Source organism: Neovison vison, chromosome 8 (genome assembly GCF_020171115.1).
Source record: "Neovison vison isolate M4711 chromosome 8, ASM_NN_V1, whole genome shotgun sequence".
Classification (NCBI taxonomy): domain Eukaryota; kingdom Metazoa; phylum Chordata; class Mammalia; order Carnivora; family Mustelidae; genus Neogale; species Neogale vison.
Genome location: NC_058098.1, coordinates 123,607,821 through 123,629,989, shown reverse-complemented (window position 1 = coordinate 123,629,989; position 22,169 = coordinate 123,607,821). Strand labels below are relative to the sequence as shown.

At 55.2% G+C, this 22,169-nt stretch overlaps 1 protein-coding gene across 1 annotated transcript in view; it reads right to left on the bottom strand.

Annotated features, from left to right (window-relative positions):
- The window catches only part of CIB4 (calcium and integrin binding family member 4), a 48,258-nt gene extending 26,925 nt beyond the window's left edge, over window positions 1-21,333 (bottom strand). The window contains exons 1-3 of the mRNA XM_044262253.1: window positions 21,280-21,333; window positions 20,788-20,822; window positions 13,512-13,608 (exon numbers count right to left, since the gene is read on the bottom strand). Coding sequence (XP_044118188.1) covers window positions 13,512-13,608; window positions 20,788-20,822; window positions 21,280-21,333 — 186 coding nt within the window. The remainder of the gene's footprint in view (window positions 1-13,511; window positions 13,609-20,787; window positions 20,823-21,279) is intronic.
- Between the last annotated feature and the right edge of the window lie 836 nt (window positions 21,334-22,169).

Sequence of the window (22,169 nt, the reverse complement as noted above, 5' to 3'; positions counted from 1 at the left end):
GCTGGATGCCTAGGGATTCGTTTTTAGAAAATGTATTTGAATGCTGACATACCATCTTAACAATAAATAAAAGACGAGTTAAAAAAGAAAAGTGCGCAATCAAGACATATTACTAAGAGTGCACACAGACTCTCCTTCCCAGAGGGTTGGAAAGTGAGGACTTGTGCTTATCTCTTCGGGCTCCTTCTCTGCAGGGGGAGGGCTGGGCCCCAGCCAGAGCCGGACTCAGCTCTCAGACCCCGTGAATGTTCTCCAGCCCAGCCAGAGAGCAGGCGCCGATGGGAATGGGGTTCAAGGGAAGAAGGCTGCTGGTCATCTCATGGCATCTGTCTCCATCTCTCCAGATGTGTTCCAAAGTATAAAGCCGCAGGCTGAAAACCAGCAGGTAGCGAGCATGTCTCCTGGTAACTGGACTGGATTGTTAACAGTGTTGTCGGCTTCCTTGAGCTACTGCCCCACTGTCTTGGTGGGCAAGACAGGCAAAGCACCACAGTGGTCCTGACCTCCCTTGCCCCTTAGGGTTCCGGCTGGCTCAGAGGCCTCTCGGAAGAGGGGGGCACATGCAGACAGAGGTGGGGCTGCCTCAAAGACCTGGCCCTGTTGGGCAGCCTGCCCTCCCCTTGGGGATTCTCCCTATTCCTGGAGGTCTTCTGTCCAGAATGGAGAGCAGCAACCGGCCAGGCAGGGTTCTGTTCATGCAGACGAGGGACCTACAGGTCCTGGATCCAGAATGGCCCACTAGCTGTTCTCCTTGACTGCCCTCCTGAAAATGGGGGCATTTCTAGGGTGTTGGACAAAGGAGGGGCTCTGGGTCTACAGGGGCCAAGGAACAGGTGCCTCCAGCCATCTCCAGTCTTTGCCACCTGAGAACTGGTGTCAGGGTCTAGACATTTGCTTCAGTTCCCCTCGACCCTGGGTTGCCTGCTGGCCGCACTTTCCTCTGACGTCTGGCTTCAGGCAGAGAGAGGAGGGTGACCCCTCTCCTAGCTGGAGCTCTGGATGCAGGGACATTCAGGGGTTGGAAGGACATCAACCATCTCTGTTCTGATGCCCCGGGCAGGTGGGCCACCGCCACCTGAAGCCTGATGCCTCCTGCAGGGCACCAGCCAGCTCGCTCTGGGATGCCTCCAGGCGCGAGCAACTTGCTTTCTGAATGAGCGTGCTCTGGCTTCCAAAACTGGTGTCTGTTTAGGGATTTTAACCTGTTCCCATCGCTCCAATTCCTCCTCCTGCTGCCAGCAGATACAAAGGGCTATGTTCTCTTTAGTCCTTCTTCGAGGGAACACACCCACTTCTTAGCTGACTTCCCGAAGGTAGGGTTTGGGGTCTCTGCAGCAGCCTGGTGGCTATCCAGGGACGCTGCCCCACCCCTGAGCCCCCACGGTGAGGGCAGAGGAGCAAAGCCACAACCTCTCTCCAGAAGCTCTTCCTTGATGAAGGCTGCCTGAGATCCTCTACAGACCATTCTAGCATCTTCACGTCCCCTCCTCTCATCCAGTCGTCATAAAAACCCTCCAAGGTAGCCATGGCTGCTCCCATTAGGTCCATTGATCAGGTGGGGAAAACCAAAGTCTTCCACAAACAGCAAACCCTGGTTCAGGACTTTGAACAACCAGCTTGTCTGCCTGGAGATTTGCAGGTGGAGTCCGGGGGGTCTGGTCCAGATCCTGGCAGTCAAAGGGGTCTGCGGCTTCCTTAGGGGCTGTGGCTGGACCCCGGGCTGGGCCTGGCCTGGCCCTCTGTGCCTGGGTGAGTGTGCCCGGACCCCAGCTGTGTGGAGTCTCCGGGGCCTCCAGGTCCGGGCCGGCTGCTCGACACCGGCCGCCACGCTGCGGCGTATGGCGCTGGGAAGCCCTCCCGAGCCGCGGGGCGTCTTGTCCCTGTGGAGGCGGCAGCAGGCCCAAGGCCTGTGGAGGGTCGAAAATCCTGGGAACAGAGCCCCGGCCAGCCTAGCCAGCACCTCGTTAGGAGGCCCAAAGTTGGGGGGGGGCATTTCAGGAACAATGTTGTTTATTTTTCTATTTTTAAACAAGCTGGAGGTCTCTGGGGGCACAAATGGAGTTATCAGAAAAGACATGAGTGAAATAAAGCCTCTAGCCAGCGGGGCTGAGAAGGGCCCTTGGGAGCAGGACTCTTGAAAAGCTGAGATGGGGTTTGTTTATCTTAGACTCTATGACACAGGCCTGGGACCCGGGTGCCGGACAAACATGTCCCCAAGCCCGCCACAGCCTGTTCCCTTGGGTGCCGCCAGGGAACTCGGGCGCAAGCCACACTTTGAAAATGGGCCCATCAGTGTCCTCTGTGGCAGGGTGGAAGGACGTTCCACCTCTGGAAGGAAATCTGGTTTCGCTTCTCATCTTGGGGTGGTGAATAGTGTTCCCAGGGGCAGAGAGCCCAGTGGGGCGAGTGCCCGCATGGCACCCAGTCCCAGCCCTCGGCCTGCCACCGGCTGGGCCTGCTGCCAGATGGCCACCACTCCCCGAGTTTCTGTCCCTCACGGGCAGCGGGGCTGGCCACTCCTGCCTCGACTCCCAGGTGCCAGTCACAGGGACAGACAGGGAGATAATGTTTCTGTCACCTAGGGAGGGCTGGAGCGCGCATCCCACTGGATCCCGAGATGGCTCTGAGAAGGGAACTTGTCGTTCCCATCTGAAAGGTTAGGAAGCCAAGGCTCTGAGGGTTTGGGCGACTTGCTGAAGCCTTCAGACCCAGGCCTGCCTGCTCCGCGATGCCAGGCCTCTCAATTCTCTCAAGGGTTACACATCTGCTCTGGGGAGGTCAGGGAGAAATCATGAATCATGGCCAGAGCCAGTTAAAGGCCCAAGTGGCTTTGGCTGCATGAAGAAATACCTTGGAGAAGTGAAAAGCGTGGCTAGAGGCAAGGGGAGCAGGACTTGGGGACAACAGGCCTGGTTGGATGTGTGTCTGACCTAGGGACCAAGCAGGAGCTTCTTCCCAGGGTCAGTGAGATGTGACAGACACATGATGGGGCAAGGGGCCGCTTGCGATCTGCACAGGAAACAGAAGAACTCCCCCGGGCTGCCCCCAAGGATAAGGGGTTGAACAAAATTCACCTGGATGAGCAGTGGGGCATGCTAGCCCTGACCCCCTTCCAGGGGCAGCGAATGGAGGGCAGCTCTGCAGCACCTCCCATCAGGACACACTGGGGGCGGGGCTTCCTGTGGCCACACCCCGAAGCCCCCCCCACCTGCCCCCAGGCCCCAGTTTAGTGCCCCATCATCCACGCCTTTTCCTGGGGTCCACATAGAAAGTTGAGGCCAAAGCTGACCCAAGGCCAGTCAGTCAGCAGAGGGAAAAGCCCCAAGGGAGCCCAGCACCCTCCCCCACCTTCTAGGCTTTCCTGACCACTTGTGTGTGAGGCCTGATCACACCCATCTGGAATATAAAGGACACTGAGGCCCCAAGGTGAGCAAGGACATGTGCTCAAGGCCACCGGTGTCAGCCCCATGACCCACGCTGGGGGCCAGAGCAGGCTTTCTCTTGCTGACTGCTCACCCGCTGCAGAGCTGGCTTCCCACATCATGGAGCTTTTTCTGAAACCAGCCACTTCTTAATTCTTTGGCTGAATGTCTAAATACGGATTTTTGCCAATTCTGAGCCCTGCTAACTGATGAAGTTGTCAGAAAAAGATCTAATGATGCTTGAAAATGCAGGGAGAGAGCCAGCTGCCAAATTGCCCTCCCAGCTCTGACTCTGCCTCCGGGAGTCGGGACCCTCCCCTGCAGAGGAGGGGGTAATCAGTGATGGGATGAGTGGGGGAGACTGCGGCCCTTCATCAGCTGTGGGACTGGGATTGCTTAAACCCTTTGCTCCTCTGCCTTCCAGCTCTAAGTGAGGGTAAGAACTCCCTCCTCACCAGTTACCCTGAGGATTCCATGAGAGGATGTGTGCATGGCTTCCCGGCACAGTGCCTGGCACAGCACAGAGTCCAGGGCAAGTGGGGAGGGCGGGGCAGGGGGCCTAGTTGGCCTGAGCTCTCCCTAGCGGACCCCAGGAACGGACCATGGTGGCCGAGCCTGCAGCCCTGGGTCTTCTCTGGGGAGGCGCTGGGTCTCTGATCAGCACCCAGTATTTATTTTGGGAGGGGGTGCTTGGGATCCCGCTTCCTTCTTTCCTAGGAGATGAAAGGCTCAGAGTGACCTCATGGCCTGGACGGTGGGGCCTCTGGGTGGGAGCCTGGGAGGCTGGGCTGGGGTGCTTGCAGGCCAGGGCTGCCCCTTTGTTCTCTCTTCTTGCTCAGTGGAGTATTTGTCCCGCTCAGGAGTCTGGGCAATGGGGGTGGGGCAGGGCTTGAGGACTTGGGATTCGGGCAATTCCTAGGCCTGCCACGGGAGCCTGAGATGCTGGATTCTGGGAGGGGCCCTGAAGAAATAAGCTGGGACTCAGTACGGACCTCCCCAGTATATGAAACACACAGTGTGATCTGTCTCCAAGGAGGACTGGGGAGGGCATCATAGCCAGTGATGGGAAAAGCCATTCCTCCCTCAGTCACCCACGGTCCAGGCCACCAGCTCCTTCCCATGCTGCTTCCTCCTCCGGCCGTGCATGTGCCCAGACACATGCATGATGATCTGCTCGGGGACCCTGACTTCATCTGCCCCCAGAAGATGGAGAAGAAGGAACAGACGTATTTTTGCAATTGTGTGGTCTTGAGTGGAGCTTTGAACTTCCCACAGACTCAGTTCCCTCATCTGTAGAATGGGACTGTACCTCTGTGCTTTACAGACCCACTGTGAGAATCACATACAAAAGAACACGCGAAGGGGCTCATGACCATGAAGCATATCACTCTGGGCAGTAGACGTTTGGGGCCGGAAAGCAGAATTGCTGTAACCATCCAATCCGCTTCCTTTGTTAGCAAGCCAGAGAGAACAGTGGAGCAGGAGGGAGGGCCCAGGGCAGTGGCCTAAATACAGCCTGGGGATTACCCCTGGGTCCAGCTGTCCTGGCCCCTGCGGTGGGTGATCAGATACCCCCTCTGGCATGCAGCCTGCCCCTCTGTGCTCCCGGCTCTACCCTCTGGCTAAGTACCTGTGCTCAGAGGACTGCCCTGAGGTCAAGGTTAGGAGCGGGCAGGTAAGCTCCTCACCAGGGAGCCAACCTCAGCAGGAGCTTCCTTGGGAAGAGCTCAGACCGAGAGGCATGGCACAGAAATGGTCTAGTCTGAAGCAGGAGGCCTGGGTTCCAGCCTTGGTTCTGCCTCCCCTTCGACCTCACATGTGCTGTCTGTGGGCCTCGGTTTCTTCAGCTGTAAGGTCTGTCCATCCTCGGGATGGGTCCTGAGGTGGTAGCCACACAAAGGGCTGATAAGGTTGATCCAAAAAATGTACCAGGAAGACTCCCAGCGTCCAGGCACTGCCTTCCCACCATCCCCATCTCTTCTTGGCTGGACGGGCAGAGGCCAAGTCTCTCCAGGCATGCCATCTGCCATGGAAAAGGGGCTCAGGAACCCCCCCAGGCCTCTGGGCCCCCTTCCAGCCTTCCGAAAGACGAAGCAAGAGGGTCATTTATAGCAGCAGAGATTTCACTAGACGAATTGCCTTCCCCTCCTTGACCCTCTGCTCTCCCAGCTGTCAATTCAGATAAAAACTCAGCTGGCCAAGGCTGCTGGGAGAGTTGACCTGCAGGCATTTCTGGGCCGATCCCCGGCCCTGGACCAGTCTCAGGACAGCTCTAGGGAGGTCCTTCCAGGGAGGGGTGCCTAGACGTGCCTGGCTAGCCCAGTGGTCATTCAACAGCCTGAGAAGAGGGGAGGAGACCCTGACAGAGACGGCCAAGCGTCTTGGGCTGGGTCACTCCAGGTAGCACTAGAGGTCTCCCCACCCCACCCCAGTAGCCTGGATGTACCCATCTGGGACGCAGCACTTGGCATGGGGGTCAAGGATCTGAGCTCCGCCAAGCCCCCATGGTTTGTGATTCTCCTCTTTGTTCCTAACGCAGAATTCCATTAGCAAGGAAGCCCCCGAGACCTCACTCAGTGCACAACGCACGGGAATAATACCTACTTGTAGGGTAAACAGCTGAGAACCGGATGTGAGAACCCTGCTCATCGGGCTGAGTCCACAAACGTGTCTCAGCTGCGGGAATGTCGCCTTGGTGATGAAATCAACTGGACGAGCAGCAGCGTCGTTTGCCAGGGGTCCTGGGGAGGATGGGGCTCCCAGAGTCGCCTGGCTCAGCTGGAGGGTGAGGTGGGGACAGGAAGGAGAATCAGCCACCCAGGAGCTCTGAGGACACCAGCCCAGAGGAGCATTGGCGAGGCGGGGAGCGGGGAGCGGGGACGGTTCTGGGGGCAGCTGCTGCGGCGCGTGGCATGTTCTGAGACAGCTACCGGGCGGGGAGGCTGTTTTCGTAATGCTTTACTGATCGTCGGGAATGCAGGTGTTATTCCTGGGTAAAGATGACGGGTTGAACACTTGTGTCTATTTTCACTCTCTCTGACACCCACTACAACTCCAGTGAAAGGGAGTTTTTAGAGGCATCACCCACAGAAAAACAGAGAGAACGCAGAGAACGGCAGTGCTCTGACACACACAGGAAGCCGTCACTGACCGGGCAGGCAGGAGAGGGCCCCACCCTGAGCGCCCAGTGGGAGAAGCTGGTGAGCAGCCTTTCCTACATCCCAGGGTCCTTGAAAGGCTCTGGCACTGGAAGTACCTGGAAGCACTGGAAATACACAGAGGTTGGAAAAGGACACATTAAAAGTGTGTTGAGGGGCTGCCTGGGTGGCCTCTGCCTTCGGCTCAGGTCATGATCTCAGGGTCCTGGGATCGAGCCCCGCATCGGGCTCTCTGCTAGGCAGAGAGCCTGCTTCCTCCTCCCTCTCTCTACTTGTGATCTCTCTGTGTCAAATAAATAAAATCTTTTAAAAATAAGAAAATAAAAAAAGTGTGTTGAAAGCTTTGGAGTTCTAGTCCCCTCTGCTGGACTCTGGGTGGCTGGTTCTGCCCAGCTCCTGTACCAGACTGGAAGGTTGTACACTGGAGAGTCTAAGAGGGACTTTCTGTGGGGCGGGGGGGTGGGGGGTGGGGGGCCATGTTGAAAACTGGGGATTAAATAAATAGATAAGAAGAAGCCTGAGACCCCAGCTGCCCTCCTTTCAGAACTCTCCTGCCCTCCTCTCTCGGGAGACCTCAAGAAATGGTCACCCCGCACTGCTCTGTCTCCGGGGGCGCTCCCAGTCAAAAGCTTACCCAGGGACTCTAGCTTTGATGCAGCTTGCTAGCAACCAACCCCTACTCTCCACTGCAAGCCCACGGTTACCAGATAGCCAGAGAAGGCCTCTGACACAGATGATGGAGACCCAAGGAAGCTGGGGGTGTGGAGGGGTGGTGAGGCACCAGGGAGAAAAGATCGGATAAGACATTGCATCCAGGAAAAAGAAAATACTATTTTAAAATGGGGTGGGGAGGGGGGAAGGAGCCTTTGGAAATTAAAAGCATAAGGGCAGAAGTGAAAAACTAAATTAAGGTTGTAGATAAAGTTGAGAAAAATCTCCCAGAAAGAGGAGCAAAGAGATGAAGATGAAAAATGAGAGAGGAGATAAAAACTAAAGGGCGATCCCTGATGTACAACAGCAGGATATTAGAGTTCCAGAAAGAGAGAACAAAGAAGACACAAGGGGGAGAGTTATCAAAGAAAACAATCCATGGAAATATCCTAGTCCTGAATGACAGTTTCCAGACCAAGCGGGTCCTCTGTGTGCCCGGTGCATGGGGAGAGGGAGAAGGACCCACACCACCTCGCATCGGTGGGAATTTCAGAATCCCAAGGCCAAAGAGAAGAGCCCACAAGTTCCCAGAAAGAAAAAATTGAGTTACAAATCAAGGTCAGGAAATAGAAAGGCTTTGGACTTCTCAGTAACAACAGCGAACGCTAAAATGCACCTAAGTGCTGCTTTCCCAACGCCAGGGAAAATGACAAGCAGCCGAGAGGTCAATTCCACATAAACTCTCCATCAAGTACGAGGGGAGAGTAAAGACATTATCAGCCATGTAAGGCGTATGGAAGGTGGCAAGACATTTACCTCTGTGAGCCCTTTATCAGGAGGCTACTAAAGGACACGCCACCAAAACAAGGGGTTATGCAGAGAGAGGAACAGGGAAGGAAGATCCAAGGGAGACGTGACCAGAGTCTAGGACAACAAGGACCAGGCTTAGGGGGCCACCTGGCCCTGTCTAGAGCAGCTCCGAAGGCTCCCAGAGAAATTTCTTTGAGAAAGTGGAAGGTACAGAAAGCGTCTCTGTTCTGAAAGCCTTTAATTAGAGGAGATTTTTAGGTGATCGGCAGAGGTTTGGTGTTGGCCTAATGATAAGTACACAGAAACTTAAGCAAAAACAACGATTGCATCCAGGAAAGACGACAACAGAAAACGTGCAGACAGAGAAAAGTAACCGTAGTCTATTTCCTGGTTCAGCTCCGAGTAGCATATGTAATTATTATCACGTAAACATGGAATACTGATCTAATCAAAATACTTATATAGCTACACTGGGGGTGATGTGGGGAATGGGAGTCATGTGGGGGATGGGAGTGACTTGTGGGATGGGAGTCATGTGGGGAGTCAGGTAGGGGAGGGAAGAGCTGAACCTCTTCTCTAGGGGGAGGTCAAAGGTTGAGGTATTAAGAAGGGGCCATAAAGAGTACTCTACAGAGATATGAAGGCAAGAACCAAGAACCAGCTAAGAGCCTCAAATGGTTTCTTTCCAGAGAAGGGAATTGAGGGTGACCCCCAGAGGGCAACTTGACTCTTGGCATGCATAAATAATTTTGATTTAAAAACTAAAAAAAAAAAAGAAAAATATCTTAAATTTAAAAAAAAAACATGTTCCCCTCCCTGCCTCTGCTACTCTGGTCATTTCTCGAAAGCCTGAATAAGCATGAGGACTCCTGATTTGCTGAAAGCCTTGGGAAGAGGTTCTTTGCCAGCTAGTCTAAGGAGCCAGGCCCAGCCTATCAGCAGGCATCAGAAAGGTTCAGAAAACCTGGGGACAGCTAGAAACCAAGGATGTGGAGCTGAAACCTTGGAACCCACAGAACCTCCTGACACCTTAAGCAGGTTCCTAAACCTCTCTGTGCTTGTGGAGTTGATGCTGGGGGGAAATGTAGTGGAGGCCAGACTGGGCACAGACCACCTGCCCTCAGGAACCCCGGAATGGGAACTGGGGAGAGGCCAGAGCAGCGCTGTTCGGGCCTCCATCCCAAAGGCTGAGACCTTGGGATCTGCCCAGATGCTACCACCCGCCGTCCTGGGCCCAGAAACCAGAAACCCAGGTCACACTGCACCACTTCTCATCCAAGTTTACAGAAAGCAAGATCATTATTTACAAGAACAGAAACATTGTTTTTAAATACACCAAAGAAAGCCGCAAAGAGAAAACAGAAATTTCTGAGTGAGAAGGGACCACTGTGTCCCCGTCATCTGGTTTTTCCCACTGTCCTCGGCCGCCCAGGCCATTCTCCTTCCTTGCTCTCTGCTGACCAACAGACCCTTCCCAATATTAACCAACCCATTTTTCCACCAGTGAATCCAAGTTAAGAAAACAGGACTCTCTTCCCAGACCACTCAACCCCCTGAGCCAACTTATAGCCGTACCGGGAGCTCCCTGGGGCCCAATTCTCACAGCTTTTTCCAGAGACATGTTCTGGGCAGTGTGAGTCATGCAGCTCCCATCACTGGGCCGGTAGAGGACACAACAGGGACGCTCAGGCCCCCATCCCCCAGCAAGCCTCTCCTCGCTCATTTCGGGAAGCAGTCTTCCCCCTTTGACCAAGACTGGAAAGACATGGAGGGAAATTTAGTCCTAGATCTAAATTCCCCAAAGCTGGTCTCAGGACCAGGGACGACCCGTGACAACGTGCTTGATGGACTGTGGCGAAAATAGAAAAATGACCAGAAGAGATGTATGTGGAAAGAGCCGTTCTTGTGCCTGGGATTAGCGCCTTCTTGTATTTTTGCTCTGAAATGAACATTTTTAAAAAATGAAATGGTGGTGATTGTGGATCACATCATTTTTAAATGTCCTTACTTGGCAAAATTAGGGAAGTTGGCATCTCTAGCTAGTTCTTCCTCAAAAAAAAAGAAAAAAATTTATTTTGGAAATTTTATTGGACTATGAAAAGTCTGAAGTCTGAGACATACCGTGGTCGCCAACACAAAAGAGAGTAAGAACGTGTCGCAGGGCCGGAACCACTGGCTTGGGCAGTGAAGAGGGCACCAAGCACGGGGTCAGTTTCTTGTTCATACCTAAGTGTGCACTAGAACATTCCCGCTAAATGCCTGTCGGCCCGTTTCGCACCCGGCGGTGATAGGGAGCTTCTGCTCACTGCAATCTTCCTCGTAACGTTGAGAAACTTGCATCCTTGGACCCAGGGCCACACCTGGGAGCACCTAGAACCAGGCCCCACACCTGTGGGGAGACAGGCCCCGCACGGCTCCTCTCCCACCCCGTCTTCTCTGCCTGGTGTCTATTTGCTTCCTTCCACTCTGATTCACGGTTCATTCCTCTTGTGACATGGCTTGCCTTAGATCGTATGGCTAGCAAGGGGAGTTCGAACCCAGCCCTTCTGCTCCTGGCCGCAGGTCCTGTCTCTTCGTTCTCTAGATGTGGCAGTGGCTTAGTGTCCTAAATTCATGAGATGGTTCTGGCTGTTCAGAACCAGTTAGAAAAGGAACAAAGAAACCAAAATAGGAACGGGTGGGGGAGGGGAATGGGGGGAGGAAGAAGCAACATACAAAAAAGTCAACGTGATCCTAAGAAACCCTTAATAAACACTTATGTATCTGCTTAGAGAAAATTAAGGAGGGAAATAAGGCAAATTGATCGTGATGATCGTCCATTGAGGTGGGCTTCCTGACAGTTTTTAATTGTATTTTTGCTTTTCTGTGTTTTCCTACAATGATCTGGTTTCTAGTCGCGCAAAAGAATAAAATAAAGGCCATTTAGAAGGGCGAAATAAGTAATATTAAAAGTAGGCTTGTCCCAAGACCTTGTCTCCATTTCCAGCCGCTGTCAAGCGTGGGCGTCCAGGGCTGCAGAGGTGGCCCGGGCGGGTGCTCCCTGCCCACACCCCTGCCCACCGCCCTCCCACCACCCCTGGTGCAGAGGACCCCGGTTTAGCCCTGCACATGCTGATACACGGCGCAGGACAAACACGCTGTCTTACCGACAGAGATTCAGGCTTAGAGGAAGAGGTCCCAGGTGGAGTGAGGGAGCTGGGCCCTGACCCAGCCCTCTGGGTCCAGACTTTGCTCCTTGGGAGCTCAGAACAGAGACCCCAGGCCCCACCAGGGTGTTCTGGGGCTATGCAGGGTGCTGGCCCACGCGTCCCCAGCACTCTCCATGTCAGCCCTCCAGGGCGGGTCTTTGCCAGGCGCTCCCTTGAGCCCCCAGGGCACCTTGCCACCCCAGGCACACTGTCAGCACCGAGCCAAGCCCTGATCAGAAGTGGAAGCCCTGCTTAGAAGTGGGTCAGAGTCGGTCCAGGCTCTGCCGTCACCAGGCCTGAGCAAGGTACTTCCCTTTCCGGGTTTCAGTTCTCTGATGGGTAAAACCAGGGCCGAGAGCATTTGGCAGTGATTAGGCTGGGTGGTCTCTGGGTCTCTTGCCAGGCTTCGCATTCGGATACTCTGGGACTGCCCAGTGACACTGGAGAACAGAGGGCAGAAGCTTCCATTCAGGCTGCCCCTCAGCCCGGCCCTGCATGGACAGTCTAGCTCTGAGTGATCCCCCCTGCCCCCACTGAGGCAGCACATGTGTGGGGGGTGGGGAGATGGAGGTGTCCCTGTGTGGGTGAGGGTGTGTACGAGAACAGGGGGTGCCAGGAGGACAAGCTCCCCATTTTGTGTCTGGCACAGGCAGATTCTACAATTATCTCACCTTTTTGAGTACTGGGCTCCTTTCCTCTCGGAGACCCCAGCTCTCAGCTGCCCCGTCCCCCTTCTCCTCAACACCCTTTCCTATTCCTTTGTCTTCTCTGTTCCTGCCTCCATCTCAAGGACCTAGCTCTGTGCTCTTCCTCTGTCTCTGCCCAGAACAAGGTCCGTCACTTCGGAGAGGCCGCAGAGCCCGCGTTGAATGCGTGCTCCTTCCACTGTGCTGTCTCTCCCCCCGCCCGCCCCATCCGAGCCCCTAGCCCTCTTCCAAGAGGGGCCCACAGCTCTCAGGCCCGTCTTGTTCCAGACAGAAGTGAGGATGGCCTCTCATTGCACAATGACAGATTTAAACCATTATTCCTCTGAGATCAGAATGAAAAATCAGGAAGCCTGACACCACCGTGATTAGTTAACCTGACGTCGTCCTTCTGAGTGCTGGACACATTTTAATTACAAATCTCCGACGTGATTAAGGAGCCCTTTTATGGTGCACCTTCGGGCTCTTCTAGGTGCTTCGGGGGAAGGGCAGGGCCTTTTCACATCAGGAACCAAAAATTTAAGATGGTACTTAAAGTTGGGAATGGGGAGCATTAACAGCTTGTGTCAGCACAGCCTTTAGAGTTGGGGGACCTTGGGGAGCCTTGGGGAGCAGAGGGAAACAACTCCCAGCCACCCCCCACCATTCCACCCATTTCACAGGTGGGGAGACTGAGATGTGGATTTTGACAAGGACTCTGCTCTGGCAAGGGCAGGGCGGGCGTATGTAAACTGGGTATAAGGGTTATGAGATTTGGCTCAGGAAAGTGGGGGAAATCCAGGAGAAGATAGGAACATTTGGCCCAGGTCAGGGAGGATTGGCTCCACTGAAGGGGAGAGGATGAGGGAGACAAGGGCAGAAATGCACGTGTCCTTCTTTCCTGTAGTCACACCAGGAGGTAGAAGGAGGCAGCTTGGGACAACAGTCACTGGGCTCCAAGTCCTGCTCCAGGCTTCTCAGGGAAGAAACTGAGAAGGTTCTCAGCCCTTCTAGAAAAATCCTAGTTCACTGAAGCAGCCTGAGCAGAAAAAGGCTGAGGAGGGGGCTGGGCAGATGGACTGGCATGACACCCTGGCTTCCCCAAGACCCAGATTGTTCTGCAGGGGATCCCGACCTTCCCACTTATCCGGCTTGTGGCATAAAGGACAGCAGAGAGAGCTGGCCGGTGCAGGTCCTCTGGGTGGGAGGGGTCGAGTAAGGTGTCAGCAGGAAGCTGATGGGGGGGTGCCTAAGATGGGGCTCAAGAGGGAATCACAGGCCCTGGAGCCTCAGCAAGACCCACCCCCTTCCCCAATGAGACCTGGAACAAGTGGCATTGTCTTCATGCACTTCATACACCTGAGAAATGGTGACAGTTTTCACACCTGTCCTGCCTCTGGGACTGATGTAAGGGTAGAGTGAGGCCAGACGCATGTGAGAAGTGCTGGGAAACCATGCCCTGCGTGGTGGTCCACCAACCCCTCTGGAGAGCCTGCCACCAGATGCCCCCAGGGCCACAATGCCCACCCACCCCCAGGGTCCTCCACTCCTCCGTGGACCCCAGTGGCACGCCCAGCCCCTCCCCTATGCTGTACTCACCCTCAGGGCTGGCAGGGAGCTGACCTGGTCTGTGGTCAGTGTTGCCTCCTTGTAGTACTTCCCAGGGGGACAGAGCTTCAGGAAGGTGTCATGGATGCTAAGAAGAGAGACAGAGTGAGCTGGGGACAGAGGACCACGTGCCCCTCTCCGGCAGGCCTACCTGGAGAAAGGGGACTTACAATTGAGTGACATAGTAAAGGCAGTTGGACATCAGTCCATGCTTCTAGAAATACCCTTGAGGATCCAGTGTGCCCGGCCCACGTTGGGGTGGCGGGGGTGGGGAGAGGGGGAGTGAGGTGCAAAGATGAGCCGAACGTGAGGAAAGGTATGTGAGTGTGCTCTGTAGCACAGAATACACACGTGTTAGTTCTAGGATGTCAGAGCTGGAAGGGACATCTCTGGTCACGCAGTCCAGTCCCTCACTTACAGGTGGAGAAGCCAGCAGGGCCTTCGGGAAGCCAGCGTGCCACCAAGGCCAGCTGCCCAGCCCCGCCCTTGTCCGGGGAAAAAAGACATCACACGGTGGGTGTGGCTGAGCCCAGATTGGAGCCCAGCCGACAGGGCAGCCGCAGCGGGGGACCACACAGCCACCCTAGCCCGCAGGTGGTCTCCAGAGACCGCAGGACTAAGCCTCTGGCCTCATCTCCCCGAGATCAGTGTCCCTGCTGTAGGCCCACACCGGCTTTGCTTGTGAGGGACAGGCAGAGGGTGAGGTGGCTCCGTGGCCCGATGGGAGGAGAGTGGGGGACCCCCAGGCCCAGAGAGCACGAGCTGCATCCTCCATCCCTCCCGCCCCCTCCTGTCGCATCTCCTGGGTCATTTAGGACTAGCGACCGAGACAGCCGGCGGAGAGGAGACACGGTGGCCCGAACCCCAGACCCTGTGGTGCCGCAGCAGAGCTGTGCGACCTTCATTCCTGAGCCTGAGTTTCATCATCTGGAAAATGGGCAATAACGAGGGCTGTGGTGGGCGTTTGACGGGCTGTGGTGGGGCTGCAGGGCCTTCCTGTGACTGTGTGTGTGTGTGTGTGTGTGTGACTGTGCGTGTGAGCGAGTGTGCATGTGAGTGTATGACTGTGCGTGTGAACGAGTGTGCCTGCGGGGGGGCGCGGTAACCACAGGCTGGTGAAAAACAGTCTCTAGGGCCAGACAGACCTAGTTCAAGTCCTGAGTCTGCCACCTGGTAGCTCTGAGACCTTGAGCAGCGTTCTGATCCCCCAGCCCCGGGGCCTCTAATCTCCCTTCACAAACACGAGAGGAGGCGTGGAAACGTCCGTCAACACAGTGCCTGCCTCTCCCCATCCCTGAGCCTCTCTATGTGCCTGTCTGTGTTCCTGTCCTGCTGCTCAGGCACCCAGTGCCCAGACTCTCGGAGCTCAGACCTAGACCTTGATGGGGGTGGGGAGGTGCCCTCTAACCGGACCTGGGTCCCTGGGCCCGCCCTCTCTTCTTCCCCTCATGTCCTTCACACTCCACATTCGCCTTCTCCCCACTCCTCCTTTCCCGCTCTTCTCCCCACCATCCAGCCTCTCACCTCAGCTCAGTGCCAGGAGGCAAGCCCCCGGCCAAGCGAATTCATACTCGGGGATGAGTGACTAACAGCGCCTCACTGTCGCCGCCGGCATGGTGTGTGGTGTCTGAACCAGACGAATCTAACTGGCGGAAGTTAGGGACAGGCGACTCAAAGAAGAATTCAGAGGGTGATTTTACAAGTGGAGATCTGGAGATAGAGAGGGAGCCCCCCTGGCCAGGGCCCTGATCATGGTACATGGAGGCCCAACCCCAGGAGAGTTCAGAGCCATGATCTGTTCCCATTCTAGCCTCTCGTGCTTTCTTTCACAGCTCACTGACTGGGAAAATGTCCTTTAGATCCCGGCCATGGGAGAGTGGCAAGCGCTTCAGCTGTGTCCGTCCTCCTGTTCTGTTTTCCCCCCTCCTGCCCAGGCCCCACTCCCACCTCTATGGTGCATCCCACCTCTCTTGCTCTGTGGCGTCCAGACGCTTCCAGTAGGCTTTGGTCCAAGCGAGGCACCCACCGGAGACCGGAGGTTTCCCAACCCCTTCCAGCTGTGGCAGGTGTTGGCCGTGTCTGCACGAGCCCTCCACCTTCCACAGCTCCAGCTCCCACTGGGCTCCTCAGGCCTTCCAGGCAGCAATGACCAGTTGCTTAACCTCCGTGAGCTCAAGACCCCCACCTGAGTATGCTGCCTGTTCCCCGATTCCTGCTGGAATGCTGCCAGATCAGTCAGGGGCACCTGTTGGGACCATGATCCTTGTCCCACCAGCTGTGTGATCTGAGGCAAGTTGCTTGACCTCTCTGAGCAGAGAGACCTTGACTCCTTTCCTGACGCTGCCCAACAAGGAGCATCACTGACTCTGTGCTGACCCATGAGAAGGGCTGAAACAGGAGCCAGAAAGGCGCATGGCTCTTCATGAAGGACAGGCTCTGTCAGCCTTGTCAGGAGCCCTGGACCTTCATCACCAGGGACAGCTCTGGCAAGTTAGGGAGGCAGCCGAAAAGCAGGATATAGAATAGGTGAGGGGAAACGTTCTCCAGGCAAGTGTGGGGGGCACTGCAGAGCACAGAGTGGGAAAGGCAGGCCGGCATCCCTGGAGGGTCCCGTGGCCCAAGAGGGGAGGGGGCATATGATGGGGTGGCTGAAGCAGCCAGCCCTAGCCAAAAGGTGTGTTTCCTCACTGTCGTCATTAGAATTGCTGGCCTGAGGAGAGAAAAAGCAGACTGACTTTCAGTAAGATCTACTAATTTTTAAGACTTCTCTGAGCCCCTGCACCGTTGTGGCCAGTGCCCAGAACAGACAGCTCCCTTGACCCCACTGGGGGTTCCCCACCGGGAGTGGCCTGCCATGAGCCATCAGCGCTCATGGGCATTTTTCATGGAACTTGCATGAGTCTTGCAAGGAAGGAGCCACTCTCTCTCCTTCACTGATGAAACGGAGGCTCAAGGAGGAGAAATAACTTGCTTCGGGTCACACTGTGGCACGTGTTAAGTCCAGAGTGGCAGACCGAAGCTCCGTTCCTCGGAGCCCAGAGAAGGGGGGTGTCGGAGGCTCTGCTAGGGGAAAAGGGTGACAGCCACAGCCAGCCCCTCCTCTCATTTACCAAGTCTCTGTGCTGGGTGCACTCATGCACATTTTCTCAATTTTTCCAACATTCCTGAGGGACAGGTGCAGGGGGTGATCATTTCTAAAGAAGGGTAAACTGAGGCTCAGAGGGGCGTAAAAGGTGTGCCCAAGGTCATACAGCTTGAGAGAGCGTGGGGGCCAAATGGCACACCGGGTTCTTCAGCCTGTGCTGCCGCACCCCTAAAGGATCCGCCCCACAGCCAGGTGCGAGTCTCCCGGCCCCGCCCCGCCCCCAAAGCTTTCTGGGGAGGGGTGCTGTGGGGAGGGCCTGGCCTGGATTTCATGCCTTCCCAGGCCGCCGAGTGGGTGGGCTGCCCGCAGATGAATCGTGGCTGCATCTCGGCTGCCACAAAATGTTCTCCTCCTCCAAATATGGATCAGCAGGCTCTAAATGGAACTCTGAATTAATCACTAATGGACTCAAGAGTCAAAGCCGTTTGAAAAACTCACACATTCAGCCTGCCAGAAATCAAGGAGCCCGGGCTGTGGCTCTCTCCCAGACACAGGGAGGGGCTGTCTGCAGGCTCCGAGGCCTGAGACAGGGGAGACCGGCCCCATAGCTCACACTCTGCCACATTCCCTCTTGTGCCTCAGTTTCCCCTCTGTAAAATGAGAGACTTGGTGACTCCCATTGCTCCCTCTGGTTCAGGCTTCCCATGGCTATTTCTATATCCTTCTCTGCCCCTTTGCCTCTGAGGCTTTACTTAGTGATATTCAACTGAGTCCCATGTTAGAAACACCCGTACCCACCCAGAGAGACTCTCATTCAAGGCCAAGATGGGGGCAGGACCTCTACGTTCTATGAGCTTCCCCGTTCCTCTCTTGCGGGCAGGACTGAGAACACAGCTCCAGTGCCAGGCTCCATCTCTCCTCCTCTCTTTTGGGCTCCGCTCCGGGGGGCCATGAGGTCAGTGGTCCTTTGCCCTACAGGACAGACTGCAGGCATTTCATAAATAGCCCTATCTTTAGCCTGAAAAGGTGGCTTTTATGATCTACTCCTTTCAAGCTGTGTGGCTTGAACAAACCGCTTCATTTCTCTGAGCCAATTTCCTCATTTGCAGAAAAAGAGAGATAATAAAAGCATGAAAATAACAGCCAGCCCCTAGTAAGCACGGACCCCTGTGCCCGGGGCTGCTCTGACCTTTGACATGCATTTGATCGTTTAATCGTCCTAATAACAACCATGGGAGCTTAGCTTCCAGTACTTTCATGTCACGCTTTTTATAAGTGTGGGAACAGGCTCAGCAAAGAAATGCACCCACAGTCACACAGCTCGAAGGGGCAGAGCTGAGCCTCCAACCTAGCCCTTTGGCTTCTGGGAAGCCAGCTCGTAACCACGCTGCCTGCTGACCTTGACCCAGTGATGTGTGCTCCCGGAGGGCCAGACGCTAATGGCCAGGACAGGGCCTAGAGGCTGGGAAGTGTTGGGACCTCTGGGGTGCCAAAAGGAAAGAGCCGTCCTTATGGCCACTTCAGCCTATGTGGAGGCTAGGGACAAAGCTTCAGGCTCTCCAAGCAGACCCCCACACAGCCCACGATCGAGCACAGCACACAGCCCACAGGAGCAGTCCCTGAGCGACACTGAGAAGTCCAAATGGCTCATACTGAGTCGGGCCAACCTGGGCTCCAACCCTGGAGGTCTAAAGGAAGCCACAAGTGCCCTCCTGGGGTCAGGCCTCAGACGTGGAGTCTGTGGCCACGGCTGAAGATAGGGACCCAAACAGCCTGTGCGCTGAGCCCAAGAGACATCTGGAAGTCAGGGCCTTCTCGGGGAGCAATCCGATCACAAGTCAGGGAGGGCTGACTTGGAACTGCTGTGACAGGGAGAAGCTGTGACAGAAAATCCCCACCGGCTAGACATTGAGGGTGGACAGACCCCTTCTCGGAAAACCCGGCCAAGGCAGCCCCAGACTGCGAAGGGGCTGGCCCCGAGACCAGAGCGTCACATGTGGTCTGACCTCCCGCTATGCGTCATCGGCAGATCTGGTGACTAGGCCTTCAGGCCTTTGTGTCCTCTGCATGGCACAGAGAAGAAGGTGGAAAAGTAAAATAAAATAAAATAAAATAAAATAAAATAAAATAAAATGTGGGAAAGTATTGGAAGAGGGCAGAGGCACCCTTGTCCAGAGGCTACTCATGTCTGTCAGTCTCTTGGATGCTTTTTTTTTTTTTAAGATTTTATTTATTTATTTGACAGACAGAGATCACAAGTAGGCAGAGAGGCAGGCAGAGAGAGAGGAGGAAGCAGGCTCCCTGCTGAGCAGAGAGCCCGATGCGGGGCTCGATCCCAGGACCCTGAGATCAGGACCTGAGCTGAAGGCAGCAGCTTAACCCACTGAGCCACCCAGGCGCCCCTCTTGGATGCTTTTTTCAGCTGGACCGACCTCTCCAATGGCACCGTCACCCAGGCTGTCTGTCTTTGTCACATTAATAGGAAAATCCCCACGTGTCTTTGGAGGCCACATAGGACAATTGTCCAAAAGTGACTCAGGTTTAGTCTCAGCCCCCCTGGGCCACTGTCTCCCTCGAGCACCACATGCCATTGGCTCCCTCAGCCCCCTAAGGTGTCCCCGGGTGTGCGTCAGCGCCGCCCTTCACCTTGCCAACCACGCAGCCACGCTAAAGCCACGCGGGCAGAACCCCAAGCTCCTGCAGGAAGCTAACCAGTGATCGGCGTGCGTGTGTGTGTCCTTCCACACATACTCTCTTTGTGTAGTGTGTGTGTGTGTGTGTGTGTGTGTGCATACATGTAGAACCTTTTGTTTTACAAAAACTGAAGCGTCCTAGATACACCAGTATCTCTTACCAAAATAACACCATTTACCTACTCATGCTAATGGAGCACGCCCTCCAGAAGTTTCCTCAGACAAGATGCCTAAGAGGTCATTTTTTAAAAAAATAATTTGCAGGGATGCCTGGGTGGCTCAGTTGGTTAAGCAGCTGACTTCAGCTCAGGTCATGATCCCAGCGTCCTGGGATCGAGTCCCACATCAGGCTCCTTGCTCGGCAGGGAGCCTGCTTCTCCCTCTGCCTCTGCCTGCCTCTCTGTCTGCCTGTGCTCACTCTCACTCCTCTCTCTCTGACAAATAAATAAATAAAATCTTTAAAAAAAAAAACTTAAAAAAAATAAAAATAATTTGCATGTCAAAAAAATCGTTACTTCACATTCGCTCTTGATTACTCGTTTAACTAGGACTTCACTCTGGATTGGAGTTTTTCCCTGTGTGTGTCTTTTGTTTTGTTTTTGTTTTCTCTGTGGAAGCTCTTCGCCTCTCCTCATGATCTCGGGTGTTCTGAAACGTTGTGATGACATGGTCTAATGCAGAGTTTTAAATGCTCTCTTCAAACAGCCAGCGTCCCTCAGCTTCCAGTTCATACCCGACAAGTGAGGCTCGCCGAAGCCGGCCGGGGGCTCAGGCCTGCCTGACATGGGGGCCTAGTGGTCCTGAGGAGAGAGCCTGTCCCTCAGCTCCACCCAGCGGAGCGCCTGTCTTGTGCTGGGCCAGGGAAGGGGTGCCGAGCGGCTGCAGGGCCAGAGAAGAAATCCTGTAAGACTTTTTCAGTCCCCCGCCCTGGACCTGGATGGAGCACCCACACACCATGCCGTTTGCACCTCTGGGGCCCCAGTGAGGAGGGCGTCGGCCGCCCTCCCTTTGCCTGACGCTCGTCTTCTGTCCGGAGCCTTCCCTGCTGGACGGTCACCTACATGACGACGGGCACCGCGGGCTGCTCCCTGTTACGCTCCCGCGGCCCTCACCGTGTCTGACACGTGGCAGGCTCTGAAGAGAGGCTTGGAGCGGGAGCCAGGGCTTAGAGCCCATCCCTGTTTACCTGTTTCCCAAGTCCTTTCTCCCTCCCTGCCATGACCCCAAGAGGCCTCCTTCACTTCTTCGAGTATGTGAAGAAATCCTGCCTTGGAGCGCCTGGTGGCTTAACGCCTGAGGCTCCCCTCAGCCCCACTGGGGCCCTGGCATCCTAGCGTTGGGCTCTCTGGGCTGGGGTCTGTCTCTGCCTGCCGGTCTCATCTCCAGGGCCCCCCAGTGCCTGGCAGGGGCCACACTCAGGGACCAGTCTGTGACCCTACCAGGACGAGCTCTCAGCTCATGGTGGGGGAAAGGGGGCCCCTCGACTCACCACAGGATCTCATTTCTGGTCAGGAAGGTCAGGGCCTACAACAAACCACAGAGAGAGGTGACCTGCCTCCTCCCTCCATTCCAGCCCTGGCCCCCTGGGGAGGGGTAATTTCAGGGGCCGGGGGAGGAGAAGCCCCTGCTCTTATCCTAGACCTGGCAAAACGGAAGTACCCCAACCCTCGGGCCTCCAGAGGTGGCAGAGCAGCAAACCCCAGGCTCTGACCACCTTGGGAGGGAGCACGCCGGCACAGACCTGGAGAGAGGGGTGAAGTCGAGACTACAACCCTGGGCTCTGGAGCAGTGGGAGACAAACGCAGGAGGGGGTCTGGGAGGACGGGTCAGCCTCAAGTGGGTGTGGGTTTAGCAAAGGCGACAGCGCCTGCTACGCTGCCTGGGAAACTCTCCAGCCGCAGGCAAGCATTTCCCACTCAACCCACCTGTCTCCGGGGGCTCCCCTCACCTCTGCCCAGAACATTCCGCCTCATCTACCCACCTGGTATTCTTCCAAGTCCTCCCAGTGCATCTGATGCCGCAAACATTGCCCCATGCCAACGCCACGCTTCTCTCTGCCCCAGGGCTCAGCAGGGGAGGTGACCAGTGACCCAGTTGCCATGGTAGCCCACATTCCACCTTCTGCCCATCTCCTTGAGCCTCCGAGTGGGCAAAGGGACAGATTCTCTGGGTTCTCAAGGCAATAGATGCCACCCCCCTACACAAAAAGGACCACCAGAAAGACAACCCAATAGTGGGATTGCGAGTCATAATATTGGCTGAAGAGTCCCACTGCCTGGGTTCAAATCCCAGATCGGCTGCATGCTGACATGTGACCTTGGGCAAGTTACTCAACCTCCCTGCATCTTCATTTCCTCATCTGTGAAATGAAGGTGAGAATCGTGAGATTGCGGTGAGGATTATTTGAATAATATAAGCAGCAGTGATGGCACATTATAGGTGCTCGGTAATGTTAGCTCCTAGAACCACATCCTAAACACTGGACCAGGTGTGGGGACACAGTGATGAATAAGCCTAGACTCCAACCTCAAGAGGTGACCAAAAGAGCACAGAAAAGGACGTTCCCCCGCCGGCCAGGGTCCCTGCAGGAACAGAGGAAGACGCCAGGACCCTGGAATCATGACCTGAGCTGAAGGCAGAGGCTTTAACCCACCGAGCCACCCAGGTGTCCCTCTTTTTCTTTTTAATTATTTTTATTAACATATAATGTATTATTTGCCCCAGGGGTACAGGTCTGTGAATCATCAGGCTTACACATTTCACAGCACTCATTTATTAAAACAGCAACTCTGCGTCTAACCTTGATTTAGATTTCTCTTAAAATCCAAAAGGGGCTGGAAATGAACCTGTATTCATAATGTATAAAGAACT